The following is a 14,747-nucleotide window of genomic DNA, read 5'->3' on the forward strand; positions in this document are numbered from 1 at the left end:
GATTTCATGGGACAGTGGACTTTTTTCAAAGCGAGAAGGAAATATACGAAAGATGGTCATCTCTGCATACCTAGGTCCTCATGTTATTTTATTCTTTAAACCCACCTTCTCTCTGATCTCTCCTGTCAGAGATTTCATACTAAAAATTACTAGTTTTCTGCTTTCGGGCAAAGATGCATTAGAGGCATTTTTAAAGACAAATACAAATTTTAATCTCCTAAACAAACCCTAATCAAATTTCTTAATCAAATGTCATCATGTTATGGCATTGTTAAAATAAAACTTATTTTTACCTTGATTATCGTTATAAATTCATTCTTTGTTTTTCTTTCCATTCTCAAACCAATGTTATCTTTACCTTTTGCACTATTACAGCCATACCAATTATTTTCCTTCTTCTTTTTAATCTCTTCAACGTATTGTATTCTTCCTTATCCCGTTGACGCTCGATTCTTCTTATTTTCCTGTTGTCCAGGCTGTGAATACCTTTGCCACACGCGTGCCTACCCATGAAAAAAAATCTAATCTCGCTTAAGTTTCTACTCCTTTATATGTTCTCCGGAGCAGGTGCATCTCGGTCCGGCTTTGTCTAATGATTGAGATAGGTAATGATTATCCTGCTGCAGTTGTTCTAGTTTTGCTGATCTTCTCGTCAACGCCGTGACGAAATCAGTCATTCTTCTCGCTTAGGATTTCCCAATACTATTATGGAACTGTTATGAAATTTTCTATATACAAAATGATACGTAAACGATAGAATAAATCATTTACGAGCGGGCCAGAGCCGGATTCATCTCTTGGTAGAAAAAGGAGATCAGCATTTTAGGACCCACGTCAATATATATTGATATCACTGTGCCATAGTTTATTGCCATTGTGAGGACAGAGTGATACAACTAGGTATCTTGGTATCCAGCTAAACAGCAATCTGTCATTTGAAATTTACATAGTTAATGTAGAGAGCTAATGATTAACCATAATGTTGGTAAGCTGTATTGTATGAAATCTCTCCTACCTTTTAATGCCATTCGTTCTGTGTATTCTTCCCTTATTCAACAGTATCTTACTTGTGGTCCCCTTGCCTATTTTTATGCGTTGAAGAGGCATTTAGGTGTTCCTCAGAGGTTACAGAATCCTCAGGAAATCCTTTTTTTAAAGTAGTTCTTATCATATATAAGCTACTTAATGTTTTGCCCCTTACTCAATTGTTTTTTTTTCGATTATCTCATCAAGTTTTCACATTAAATATAGTATGCCTTGAATGACGTATTCAATTTGTTTCCTGTGGACCAAGTCCATCATTATCCTACTTGTTCTGGTTCTAATCCTCGTCAGCCTCTGATAGGATTTGAGTGATCAAGGTTTAGTCTACGAAATTGTCTTTTTATATTTTATAAGTTCAGATGCTAAAGAAATTGTTTGCCATTTCTTTCCTTTGCTGTTTTTTTTTTTTTTTTTAGGATTACTTTGCTTGATTTTTTATTAATTGCTGATTTAGCCTTATGTTTGGTTATATATAGCATTTTAGGTGGTTTGGCAGCTGCCTCACTGGTCCATCCACAACAAGATTTTCCTAGAGATTTAGTAAGCGCTGATTTGAGCCAATCAGAATTTTGCTTAAAATTTTTCAGCTAATCAGATGATTCTATGAAAATCTAATTGGCTCGAACTAGTGGTAGCTAAATTCCAGTGTTAGTAAAACCTCATTGTAAATGGGTCTTTTATACGTTTTCTCTGACATTATGGCAATAGTACTTTATTATGGGATTTTTGAGTCTTTAATCTGACATGTTAAATTCCATTATGCATTCTCTTATCTTTTATTTTACGCCTCAACTACTTTTGTGTTCCCTTGCTGTCGGACAAGTGATGTTATTTAATTTATTTGTTTTATCTTAACCTGGATATCACATAAATTACTTATTAATGCGTTATTCGATCACTGATAGCGTTTTTATTAATGTTCAGTGGTGGCTTACACCCAGCCCCTCAAGGCCTGCTGTCGGCTGGGAAAATATTGAATTTTCTGTACATTCTAATTTTGCATATGCATTTTTTTTCCTATTTTCCTTCTTTGAATTTAATTTATATGCTTTAATAAAAGTTCTAAGATTTTTTTTTTATAGAAGCAAAAAGTTTAAGTAGATTTCCAGCTTTCACAATTTGCGACAATTTGGTATTATTTGAGATATCAAGATTCAGTGCTTGAATTTGGAACTGAAACTATAAACCAGATCGTAACATGTGAAATGAATAAATGAACAACAAAATTCAATTTGATGAGCCTTTGACATTATTGAACAGGCATAAGACTAAACAATTGAAATGGAATTTTCAAGACCAATAAGATTTTTTTAGCTTAAGCGAAGCTGTATCAGTGTTAGCTTTCTTAACTTTACTTTTCTTTGTCTGCACTTTAATATCTTATTTTGACATTTTTCCATGAGTAAAAATAATCAAAACAAACCTATCTTTTTTAAAAGATTCTATTTTTGATCGTTTTATGAAAAATGTTATTATCAGATATTGAAATGCTGGAAGGAATTGCTAGGTTGTCAGATAAGAAAGCAAATCAAACCCTGTAATGCAGTCAGGCTATGCAGTAATCATCTGAGGCTCTTCAAATCCTATTTTTTATTTCATCTCCTGCCAATGCAAACCATTGAAAAATCGTGGAAATATTTGTTCATTACTTTTCATTTGTTTGATTTTATTTTATCTCAAAAATCCCCATTTCATGAATTTTGCATTCTTATCTTCATCACGAAGAGGCAGTGGGGTTTTCGTCAACATCAACACAAGGTAATTGCCTATAATTTTGGAACTAAAGCCCGATATGCTTTATCACTATCTGCAGTCTTTTCAACCTTCTTTCTCGTCATCTTCATCTCTATTTCTTCCAGTGTTTTACCTTTTGTTTCTGGCATAAAAATCCACACAAATATAATACCAGAGAGTAAGACGGCTGCATAGAACCAATATGCTCCAAAATGTCCTACTCTGTATTTTAAGTCAGCATAAGTCTTTACGCTAAGAAAAACAAAGAGAGAATTTGCAAAGTATCCAATGGAACCCATTACATCACGATATCGCACTGGGAAAGTCTCACCAAGAAGTATAAAAGGGACCTCATAGTATCCAAGGGAATATGCACCGTAATACACAAAAAGAGATGCAACTGGAAGCCATGTTATTGATGACACAGCAGATTCTCCTTGGAACTCCTAAAAGAAAAAAAAACCTCCATCAGTAATACTACTTTCATTTCATTTAATAAACACGTTTCCTCGAAATAATTTATAACTAAATTAATAAAAATAACTTTTTCCGCAAAATAAGTTTTTCAAAGAAAAGTAAAGAACTCCATTAAACCGAAAATCAGCAAAAATAAAAAAATAATCTACCAAGCTTGAAACCACCACAAATCAGAATCGATAAATAAATGAAACCCAAAACCAACAGAAATTACAATAAATAACCGAATCAAACTCAAAACGAGCAGAAATTAACATAAGTTGGGCTCCTAACCCCCTATGCCTTCCCAAGGCCAGAACATTGTCATTGTCATTCTTAAAAACTTAATTTCCAGAACTTTCAACTACGTTGAACAAAATGGCTATCTGAAAATTTTGATTGGATGTGTTTGGGGAAATGGTGGGTGTGAGAGGGTGGTTAGTTGCCCTCCAATCACTTTCGACTATTAAAAAGGGCACTAGCCCTTTCAAATTCCAATCGAATGAGCCCTTTTTGAGGTTTCTACAACTAAGCGTTCTATAAAAGCCTTGTATATCCCCTGGGCAACCTTACAACCCTTACCTTGAGGGCTGTGGGGGAGTTTCCTCCTCAAAAACATAATTTCTATTTGGAAATCAACTACGCTGAACAAAATGGTTATCTAAAAATTCTGATTGGATGTTTTTCAGGAAATAGTGGGCGTGGAAGGGGTGTTAGTTGCCTTCCAATCACTCTTGTCTATTAAAAAGGGCACAAGCCACTCCAATTTCCAATAGAATGAGCCCTCTTCAAAGTTTCTACGACAACTTCTTCGATACGAAATGCCCTGCTCTAAAGGAAAAAAATAATAAATAATACAGTGTGGCAACAAATTCTTATATGCCCCCAGGGCATAACTTAAAACCCTTGCCCTGGGGGTTATGGGGAATTGTCCTCCTCAAAAACATATTTTCTATCTGGAAATCAACTACGCTGAATAAAAAGGCTATCTCAAAATTTTGATTGGATGGCTTTGGGGAAATGGTGGGCGTGGAAGGGGTGTTAGTTGCCTTCCAATCACTTTCGAGTATTAAAAAGGGCACAAGCCACTACAACTTCCAATCGAATGAACCCTTTTCGAAGTTTCTACGACATTTCCTTCGATACGAAGTGCCCTGGTATGGAAAAAAAAACAAAAAAATAAATAGTACATAGTGCCAACATCATTCTTTACTTAGGCAGAACGATTGCGCTGCCTATGAAAGAATCTTCAACCGTGTATTGTTGGTGCAGAGGAAAGCATTGTTGACAAATAAGACTTTTCATTTTGATTCATAAAAATTGTAGAAACAACATGCTTTTCCACTGAAATAAAGCGTAATAATCAACCTAAAACGTGTCGAAATTTTCTAAGGTAAAGAGCGGTCTGTCGTACCTAAGGGTTTTCTTGCATGTTGTAACATGTTGTGCACTTACTTAACACACAGACCATCATATTTAGAAATTTGACTCCTCTGGTTAGTCAAAAGAAAAGAGTAAAAGTCAGAAAAGCATGGCAAACACACGGGCAGGAGCATTCTAATCTGTACCTCCCCCACCAACGTGGGAATTTCGTCTATTCTCTCTATAATTTCTTGTGGTTTCTATTTAATCTGCCAATTTTATTTTTTAAACTGGTACCATCTACCCGGAATAAGTTCTTGTTTTCTAAATGAGTATTATTTTCTCTTTAAAAGTATAAACCTTGCAGGAAAACTCGTAAAAAATTTTTTGGGGAAAAATCAAAGGAAAGGCCTTCAGTATTACTTTGGGATTTTTACTTCTTTTTCTTGTACTAAGAAATATGAAAATTTTGATGTGGCTTTTTTGCGTTGTTTTTAATCTGATCCCAAATTCTTTAGGCTATATATCTTTCACGCTCCTAATCTTACTCATTCAAAACTCTTTTAAATTCTCTAAGAATGTTCCTTTAATAAGTTACATTTGTCTCTAACAACTAATCAACGATTTTATTTTCTGGTCTCACCAAGACAAAAACCCTATAAGAAAAGGAAAAAAAAAAAATGCTATAAAAGTGAGGCACCTTCAGACAAAAACTATCTTTTGTATCAATTGAATGTGTATACTAGCATAGCAGGATATATTACTATTATTATTATTTTTTCTTTAAACGAGATAATATATTTATGTAATAAGACTTTTTATAATTTGTGAAATAGATTTATTTCTTGCTGATTTTTAACTATTTACTGTGTAGAAGAAAACTTGTTCTGAATTCTTCAACTTACCTTGATGTAAAAGAAAGCGCCCAGAGCACAAAGTGCAGCAATGAGAAAAAATCCAGAAATTGATAGGAGAACCTTTCTTCCTGCTTTGTCCATGATGAATGCAGCCATTATAGCAACTGCAACCATGACCGCAGCTAGTATGATAGATGCATTCTCTCCACGAAGGGGACTGTTGACCTCAGTCAAAATTTCAACCTAATAAAAATTAAATAAATGATATGTTGCACAAAAAATTCTATCATGACCATATCTCATTTAGAGTTTAGGGAACAAACAAGGATTTAGGGAATGCACAAGAGAAAAAATGCAATGTCCTTTGTTACAAACGGCTAAGTACTAATTAATTACTTACTAAAAACTTAATAATGAATTACTTACTATTTACTTACATGTCTAACTTCTAGCATGAAAAATTAAATAAGCCAAAAACAAACAAACCAAAAGGTATCGAAAAGTTAACGCAGACGGATAGCTTCGGTTATCCATCAGCTACAGACAATATACAGACAAATTCTTAATGTCCCCCTCCCCCTATGCTGGTCACTCATGGAGTTTTACATGATATCTTATGAATTACAATATAACCATCAATTGATGCTGGCCACACTTCATCAAATCTCAACGATCTTACATAAAATAGTCAACTAGTGTTACATGAGCAAACCCAAGTTTTGTTCTAAACGTGGGTAGACGTCAGTTGTAGCTGAAAGGTTAGAAATACTCATTGCCAAAATCAATTGTTCATTGAAATTGACTATTTAGACTTAGGAAGGTAGCTGAGTAGCAAAGAAACCTTATTTGTTCAATTGAAAAAACCAAACGGAAAGAAAAAGAAACACTACACCTTTATTTAACAAATAATAAATAACATAATCAAATAAGGTAGTTTTAAAGGCAGTTAATTGTAGAACAAACAAATTTAATATTTCGGTTATATATTTAAAAGCTGTCTTCACTAATATAAATAAGTAAAATAAATATAAAATTAAACTTACGCTAGAAACCAGAAAACTAAAACTGTTTTATTGTTAGGACTGTTTTATTGTTGGTTTTGATTTTAATCAAGCCCTTAGATAAAAAAAAGCAGATGTTTTTTTAATTCTTGTCCCTTTACGCCACCACTCAGACTGGGCAGCCCTGGGTGGGTGTCTAAACTCCAGATCGAAGATGCTTATGCGTATGATTTCGGTTGAAACAAGATGCAACATGCCCTCCTTCTCTTCTAGAACCTATCTGTGAAAATGGGCAGTTTGAACTTGGGACCATTTTTACCGGGACTGCGTGGGTCAAATCATCCTTGAGGTCATGTTTATTGGATACTTCGATTATTCTGGACAAAATAGTTATCTCAAAATTTTGGTCCGATTCCATTGAAGGTGAAGAGAGGCAGCCATGACCGCATATGGAGTGTGTGTTTTGGGGACTCACGGGACCAAATCATGTCCATAATGATGCATGTTTAAATTCCTTGAAAATTTTCAGTTTTAACTAAGTCCGACAATCAGATATTTTGAGGTTGTTTGCCTCGGGCTGCGCGGATAATATCTCCCCACTCAGAGAAAAAAAAAATTGAGTTCATGCTTAACCAGAAGATTAATGAAAAGCTTACTGAGTGGAAGATTATTGGACCATAGCCCCCAAACATTTGGAAAAACATCATAAAAACACAAAGTAGAACCGGCTTGTAGAAAAGCTTATCGAATATTTCTCGTATATGAAATTTTGGCCTTTCAGCGTCTTTATCACAGTTCTCCTTTATTCGCAGGAATTCTTCAGAAATCTCGTTATTCCTGGAAAAGGACAAGAAAAAGATTAACAACAGAAGATACACTGGAATGAGCATTTTTAAACCAGAATAGACAGATGTTCGACTCGTTTCGCCTAAATTACAGTCATTTAAAGGGACATATTGCGACTCTAGTTCATGGCTGATTCGCATAGCTATATATTTTATTATTTCTGTCCCATTTTCCTATTTTTTAGGGCATCCTTGCTAAAGAAATTGGAGATTCCCCTTTTCCCCTTTCTTAATAGTGATATTAGAAAGTTGCCCATGGCAAGAAAAATAGTTTTTGAGCTAACAGAGACACAATTTTCTTTTTAACACTTTTAAGAACACGTTGAGTCGGCGATGAACACATTTTGCATTGATTATTCTCTATTAAAATTTGCCCATTAGTCACAATTTTGAAAATCTTAGAAATTGACAGCTTTTTTGTTGTGCTACGCACCGAAAAAATTGTATAATGACTCCACTAAAAACGAGCTAAGACCGGATTCGTCGGAAAACCCAGCTGGGGACAAAAAGCAAACCTGTGTTCCGTTCGTTTTCTTTGGTCAATTCGGCAAGAAAGTTGGATCTTGGGAACCAGAGTCACGCACAGATTTGTATGAATGAAGAACCAAAATAGGTCAATGGTCCTCTATCATCCCTCCCCCCGCACATCCAACTGACAATTTTTTAGCACAAAGGTAGGCATGCTCCCCCTCCTTCGAAACAGAATAATTCAGTGATTTCAATGCCCCTCCAAAAACAATCTCCCATCCCTCCACCAGATTTTTAGCAGAAAGGTAGGCATGTTACACGCTGAACCGCAATTATTGGAGATTTTAAAATCAGCATGATTGGTGGCAAAGTTTACGGCCGTGGACCCGGAGACACTCACTCTCCCTGCCATATTTTTTGTGTAGAAAAATTTTGCACTTTTGCAGAAGAAAAATCCCCCAAGAATTTTAAATCTATCTTAATGGAAGCATAAAGTGCATGGCCGGTCTAATATCCACCAGTCCTTCCCGCGATTAACTTTGCAGCAAAGGGGTAGGCATATTTCACCTTGTTTCAACCGGAACAACTAAGATTTTTCTGTCGGTGTTATTTGAGAATCAAAGTGAACCAGAGGCCCCTACAATAACCCCATCAACTTTTCAGCCCAAAGGTAAGCATTTCGCACTCTATTTAAACCAGAAACAAACACGAATTTTAAATCTGTTTGAATGGAAGACTAAAGAAGGAAGTGGCCAAACCAACACTCCCCACCACTACAACTTCCAACTTCTCACCAGAAAAGTAGGCATGTTACACCTTGTTTAAAGCAGAATATGCAATGGTCTTCAATCTTTATGATCTGAGGTACAAAATGGACCCTTTTCCCTCCAGTACCATCACCCATGATCAACTTTTCAGAACTAAGGTAGGTAGGAGGATCTTTTTCAATTATTGGTTGGGAATTTAGGAGGCAAATTGGCACTGGAACATGAGAATGATGATTTACAGATGCTTATTGCCCTTCTCCGGTCTCCAATCCGAAAGAAACCTAGGGGTCAAGCAATTATGACCTGAGGAAACAGAACTGATGGATTTTCAAGCAAACACCTGTTTTGAGCCTCACCAAACTTCCACGCTAAACTATTTACCTGATATTTGGTATGAGGGTACCTACAGCCAAGAATATGTTAATCAAGGAATTTTAAACCGTTAAAATGCACAGCCAAGGCACTAGCAAGCTTCAAAGTTTTATCATCCAGAGATTTCTCCTCTATCAAAACAGCCCTTCTAAAAAAAAGAGCTCTGGAGCTAACTTGGTGAAATAGTAACTAATGGGTATATATTAATGGTAGGGGTTCAATTGTGACGGTTATTCACGAGAAGCATTCGATTGTGCTGGTTTTAACCAGGAAATGGCAAAAATCAAAAACGAGGAAAATTTTGAGCCTGAATAAACCACAGAAATAAAGCATTCCAGAAACTAGCCAGTGAACTAAGTTATGTTTACTTGAAATATGTTATCTACGGAGTTTGGTCATCAAAGTCGCGGCTTACAGAAAGGGATGCTACTTCAGTCAACATCACCATCTAGCTCTCAAAGAAGGAGAAGGGAATGTCGTACCCGCAAGCGATGTTTCGCCCTCAAATATGTGCCAAATTGTCATATTGCTGAAGCACTCAGATTCTATATAAGATTATAAAAAAAAAGTGTTTTCGAATGAAAGTAAAGAACGACGTTAAAACTTAAGATTAACAGAGATTATCCTGTATACATACACAGGCAGAAGGTCGTATCGAGTTACATATGAGGAATCACGGGACAAATATCAGCGTCTTGGCTCTGTTTGGGCCTATATTAACTTGTGGCAGAAAATAACACTTTGCTTTGGTCAGAAAAGGCATCGGTATTTCATATATCAAACAGTTCGTGGTAATGAACAGTAAGTAAGGAGCGACCCGCCTCAAGGGTAACCGAAACTCTAAAAAAAGGAATTTTGATACCAATAGATACATCAAAAGAATCAGATTTTAATTCTGATTTCAAATATATAAGTTTCATCAAGTTTAATCTTACCCATCAAAAGTTATGCGCCTGAGAAAATTTGGCTGATTTTCAAAAAAGGGGGACAGACTCCCTAAAAGTTATAGAATCTTAATGAAAATCACACCATCATATTCAGCGTATCAGAGAACCCTACTGTTGAGGTTTCAAGCTCCTATCTACAAAAATGTGAAATTTTTCATTTTTTGCCAGAAGAAAGATCACGGATGCGTATTATTTTTTTTTTTTTTTTTTTTTTTTTTTTTTTTTTTTTTTTTTCAGGGGTAATCGTATTGACCCAGTGGTCCTAGAATATCATAACAAGACTCATTGGAACGGAAATTAAAAGTTCTAGTTCCCTTTTTAAGTGACCAAAAACAATTGAGGGCAACTAGGCCCCCTCCCACCCTCATTTTTTTCTCAAAGTCACCCAATTAAAATTTTGAGATTGCCATTTTGTTCAGCATAGTAAAAAATTTAATAAATATGTCTTTTAGGATTACTTAATCCCCCACAGTTCCCAGGGGAAGGGCTGCAAGTTATGAACTTTGCCCATTGCTTACATATTGTATTGGTTATAGGGAAGTATACAGACATTTCCAGGAAGGATTTTTTTCTGGGGGGGTTGGGGGGGGTGGAGGGCTGGAGGAGGGGGCTACTCGGGAGAATCTTTCCGTGGAGGCTGTTTCTTTGGGGTAAAGGACATTTCTATGAAGGGGGCGCCGGATTTCCAAGCATTATTTAAAAAACGATCAGAAATTAAATTTAAAAAAAGTTTTTTCAACTGAAAGTAAGAAGCAACATTAGAACCTAAAACGAACAGAAATTATTACGTATATGAGGGGGTTCTCCCCCAAGTCAATAACTCGCTCTTTACGCTACAGTTTTTTTTGTGCTTTCAAAAGAGCTATCTATTCTAATCAAACGGCCTTTGTGATTCAGGGGTTTGTTAATTATTTTTTTTTTTTAACTTTTAACGTACAGAGCGTGGTATTCACTCCGGGGAGAACCCCCTTATATACGTAATAACATATACGTAATAAAAAAAAACAATAAAAAAAACAAGCGAAACGGCTCAATAGTAATCGAAACTTTTAAAAACGGAATTTTGATGTCAATAAATGTATCAAAAGAATGGGCTTATAATGCTGACTCTAAATATATACATTTTATTAAGTTTAGTATTACTCATCAAAGGCTACGAGCCAGAGAAAATTTACCTGATTTTTTGAAGAGGGGGAAAAAATCCCCTACAAGTGAAAGAATTTTAATGAAAATAACACTGTCAGATTCAGCGTATTAGAAAACCCTATTACATAGGTTTCAAGCTCATATCTGCAAAAAACTGCAACTTTGTATTTTTTGCCAGAAGAAAAATATACGAATATAGAAGTTCGTTACGTAAGTTAATTTGTAAATTACGTCAGAACCAAATTTAGAGACAGTCATTTAGCAAAAGAAAAGTAAAATTTTTATGCAAATTTTTTTTACTTATTCAATGACGGTGAGCCAAAATAAAAGCTGTATTTACTAAAAAACGATCAGAAATTAAATAAAAAAAAAACAAGTTTTTTAAACTGAAAGTAAGGAATGACATTAAAAATTAAAACGAACAGAAGTTTGGTACAAATTATTCCGTATATGAAAGGGACTGTCCCCTCCTCAACGCCTCGCTCTTTACGCTAAAGCTTGACTCTGTCTCACAACTTCATTTTTAAAAAAAATAAAAAACTTTAGCGTAAAGAGCGAGGCGTTGCGGAGGGGACAGCCCCTTTCATATACGGAATAATTTCTGTTCGTTTTAAGTTTTAATGTCGCTCCTTACTTTCAGTTTAAAAAACTTGTTTTTTTTTATTTACTTGATAGGATGATCCTATGGTAGGATCACCCCATAGAAAAAATTCAAACACTTGTCCCCGTGGCCATCTTCTTCGGAAAAAATATGACATAATGCACTTTCGTAAAGAGGGGTTGAAGACTTTGCTCTAAGGTTCTTAGACATGTTGAATTTGATGGTGTAGTTTCATCAATATCGCTCCTATTTTCGAGGGTGCTTTACCCTTTCGCAAAAATTTTGCATATGTTCTTATATTTATAGATTTTGACGAGTAGCCTTATACTTAATTAATTTTACATACTTGGAATCAATGTGAAGAATTGTTGGAATCAATCAAGAAGAATTTTTTTTTATTTATACATTGTCATCAAAACTCAGTTTGTTAGAGTTTTGGTTTCTATTGACAAGGGTCGCTTTCGACTTGCCATTCATTCCTATGAGAAGTTTGGTACATATTTTACATTATGGACAAGGATTTATTTTGTGCAGGTTGTAATTGTGAAGGAAATAACATGACTTAGCATTATGATATACATGGCTTAGCTGTATAAGACTCTATAATCATATAGATGTAAAGAAGTTGTAGTATGTTATTATATTACTGAACGCATAAGCGTTAAAATGTAAACGATGAATACGAAGATTTTAACTTGCTAATTTGACGCTTGGTTCCTGAAACAGTTCCTGTCCCCCCTCCCATTCCCGCACACACACAACTGGATTTACCTTTAACTATGTAAATAGGTTTTATAAATTACTTAAGTCAACTTACTTTCCACGAAGCCGTTGTAGTGACTCTTGAGCGTTGCTATTGTGCCCATTCTGGAGAAGCCATACAGGTGATTCTGGCTGGAACCACATGAATAGGTAGGCGATAGGAAAGGCAAGTCCAACAAGAGTCATATCTCTCCATCCCAGAAACGATCCCATCACGTACGAGAGCAGAACTCCACTGAGATTGAAAATTGAAGGAATTGTAGCAAGTATTCCCCTAATTTCTGGGGAAGATATTTCACTAACCTGTAAGAAGACAAATTCAGATTCTGCTGACTCAGCAGGTAATTAAAAAAAAGAATTCATATGAAAGTTTGATCGGGACTAAAACAAAAACACACACAGATTAACCCGAACATAAGGGACTGGTACTCCACCCCCTTTCTGTTCATGCTAAAGTTTAATTCCTGCTTTACTGGAAATATTACCTATTTTCAAACATGAGTTTTATCAGAATGTTTGAACAAAGAGTACACATAATTGTGTGTATTTGAAGAAGTACCACCAGGATTTCTGATATACTAGTGGTGAGACTTTCATAGTCTAACCATAGCGATGGTCGAATTACATAGCCCACACTTCAAATTCGCGTGTCATTCAACACTTTTCTCACATAAATGAATTGACAAAGCTTTTTCATTCTGTAATAAAAAAAAGCACAGTGACACAAAAAAGAGATTAGCTATTCACAACTCAGCATTATCAAACACCACATACAAGAATAAAACATGACGAGTAGATAAAAAAATAATTATTAAATTTCTGGGTGTTCAGTACTTAGAGGTCGGGTTAGTGAAAATTTATGGTTCTTTAATAATTGCTTTATTGCTTTTATTTAATTAAATAGCTTCAATAGGAAAACCTTTGTATAATTTAATACACTGGTGATTTAGAAAATTTTAGTAAAATAAACTTTAAGAACATTTAGCAAGCAAGTCTGAAAAGAATAGACTACTACTACTACTAACAACTCACCACAGCACCAAGCCGCCTGAGGCCAACACAGCTACGCACGCTCCTCCTCCATCCCCATCTATTCAAAGCCTCCCTTTTTACACCCACCCATGAAGTTCCCATTTCCTTTAAATCTTTCTTTATGACGTCCACCCCAGATGAGGACGACCTGCTTTCCGTTTAGCCCTAGATGGTTGGCCGAAAAGAACAATCTTCGACAATCTGTCATCCTTCATCCGCACAACTTGCCCTAGCCACCTCAACCTTTCTTTCATTATAGCCCTAGAGAGCGGTATTGAACCACATTTTTCGTATAGCCTATTGTTTGAAATACGGTCAGTCAGCCGGGTACCCAGAACAATCCTTAAACAATTTCTCTAAAAACATCGAGCAAATCTTCATCCGCTTTTCGGAGTGCCCATGCTTCAGAGCCATATTTGACCACTGTCATCACTGCAGCTTCTAATATTCTAATCTTGGTTTGCAGACTTATCTTATTCTTCCAAACCTTTCTTAACTGTGAAAAAACACCCTGAGCCTTGGCTGTTCTACTTTTGACATCTTCACTGCTCCCACCATCTTTACTAATAATACTACCAAGGTAGGTGAAGCTGTCCAGCTGATCAATCTTTTCATTACCCAACTTCACCTTTTCACCCTCATTTATTCCTAGCCTTAGCGACTTAGTCCTCTTAACATCAATTTATAGACCTGTTCTAGCACCACGAAATCGCAAAACCTCAAAAAGGTCAATCATCTTGTTCAAAATTTCATCTTGGATGCTTAAACCATCAGCAAAGTCCTGGACAATTTTTCCTCCCCGTTTGATTCTATAGTCTCTCATTGTCTTTCTTGTGCTCCTTTAAGACAAAGTCCATCAAAATAATCCATATAAAGGGGGATAGAACACAACCCTGTTTAACTCCTGATTTAATACAAACCAGCTGCTAACCTCGTTTCCTAACTTAACCACAGCACTATTAATCTCGCATATAGCACAAATCACTTTAATGTATTTGCCTGGTATACCATACAAGGATAAAATCTTTACTAAAGCTCTTCTATCAACAGAATCGAACGATTGCTCATAATCTATAAAACTCAGGACCAAAGGTGTTTGACAACTCAAGCACTTCTCAATTATTAACCTAAGAGTGAATATATGGTTGACACATCCTCTACCCTTTCTAAGACCGCACTTTTATTCTCCTAAAACTTTATCAACAGCATCTCTCACTGTAAAAAGTATCATATTACTAAGTAATTTACTACCTACAGAGACCAGACTAATCCCTCGATAATTAACACACTCATTTTTATCACCTTTCTTATAAAGTGTCTTAATTAAGGTTTTCCTAAAATCGCTAGGTACTT

General features: G+C 35.6%; 1 protein-coding gene across 2 annotated transcripts in view; it reads right to left on the bottom strand.

Annotated features, from left to right (window-relative positions):
• Positions 1-2,693: 2,693 nt before the first annotated feature.
• LOC148953168 (facilitated trehalose transporter Tret1-like) overlaps positions 2,694-14,747 on the bottom strand; it is a 110,195-nt gene continuing 98,141 nt past the window's right edge. For both annotated transcript variants that reach the window (XM_089088332.1, XM_089088333.1), the window contains 4 exons: positions 12,418-12,665; positions 7,111-7,291; positions 5,502-5,696; positions 2,694-3,224 (listed from right to left, as the gene is read on the bottom strand). In XM_089088332.1, coding sequence (XP_088944458.1) covers positions 2,811-3,224; positions 5,502-5,696; positions 7,111-7,291; positions 12,418-12,665 — 1,038 coding nt within the window. In that variant the 3' untranslated portion in view covers positions 2,694-2,810. The remainder of the gene's footprint in view (positions 3,225-5,501; positions 5,697-7,110; positions 7,292-12,417; positions 12,666-14,747) is intronic.

Source organism: Artemia sp. Qi Xiang Cuo, chromosome 4 (assembly GCF_049724085.1).
Source record: "Artemia sp. Qi Xiang Cuo chromosome 4, ASM4972408v1, whole genome shotgun sequence".
Classification (NCBI taxonomy): Eukaryota; Metazoa; Arthropoda; class Branchiopoda; order Anostraca; family Artemiidae; genus Artemia; species Artemia sp. Qi Xiang Cuo.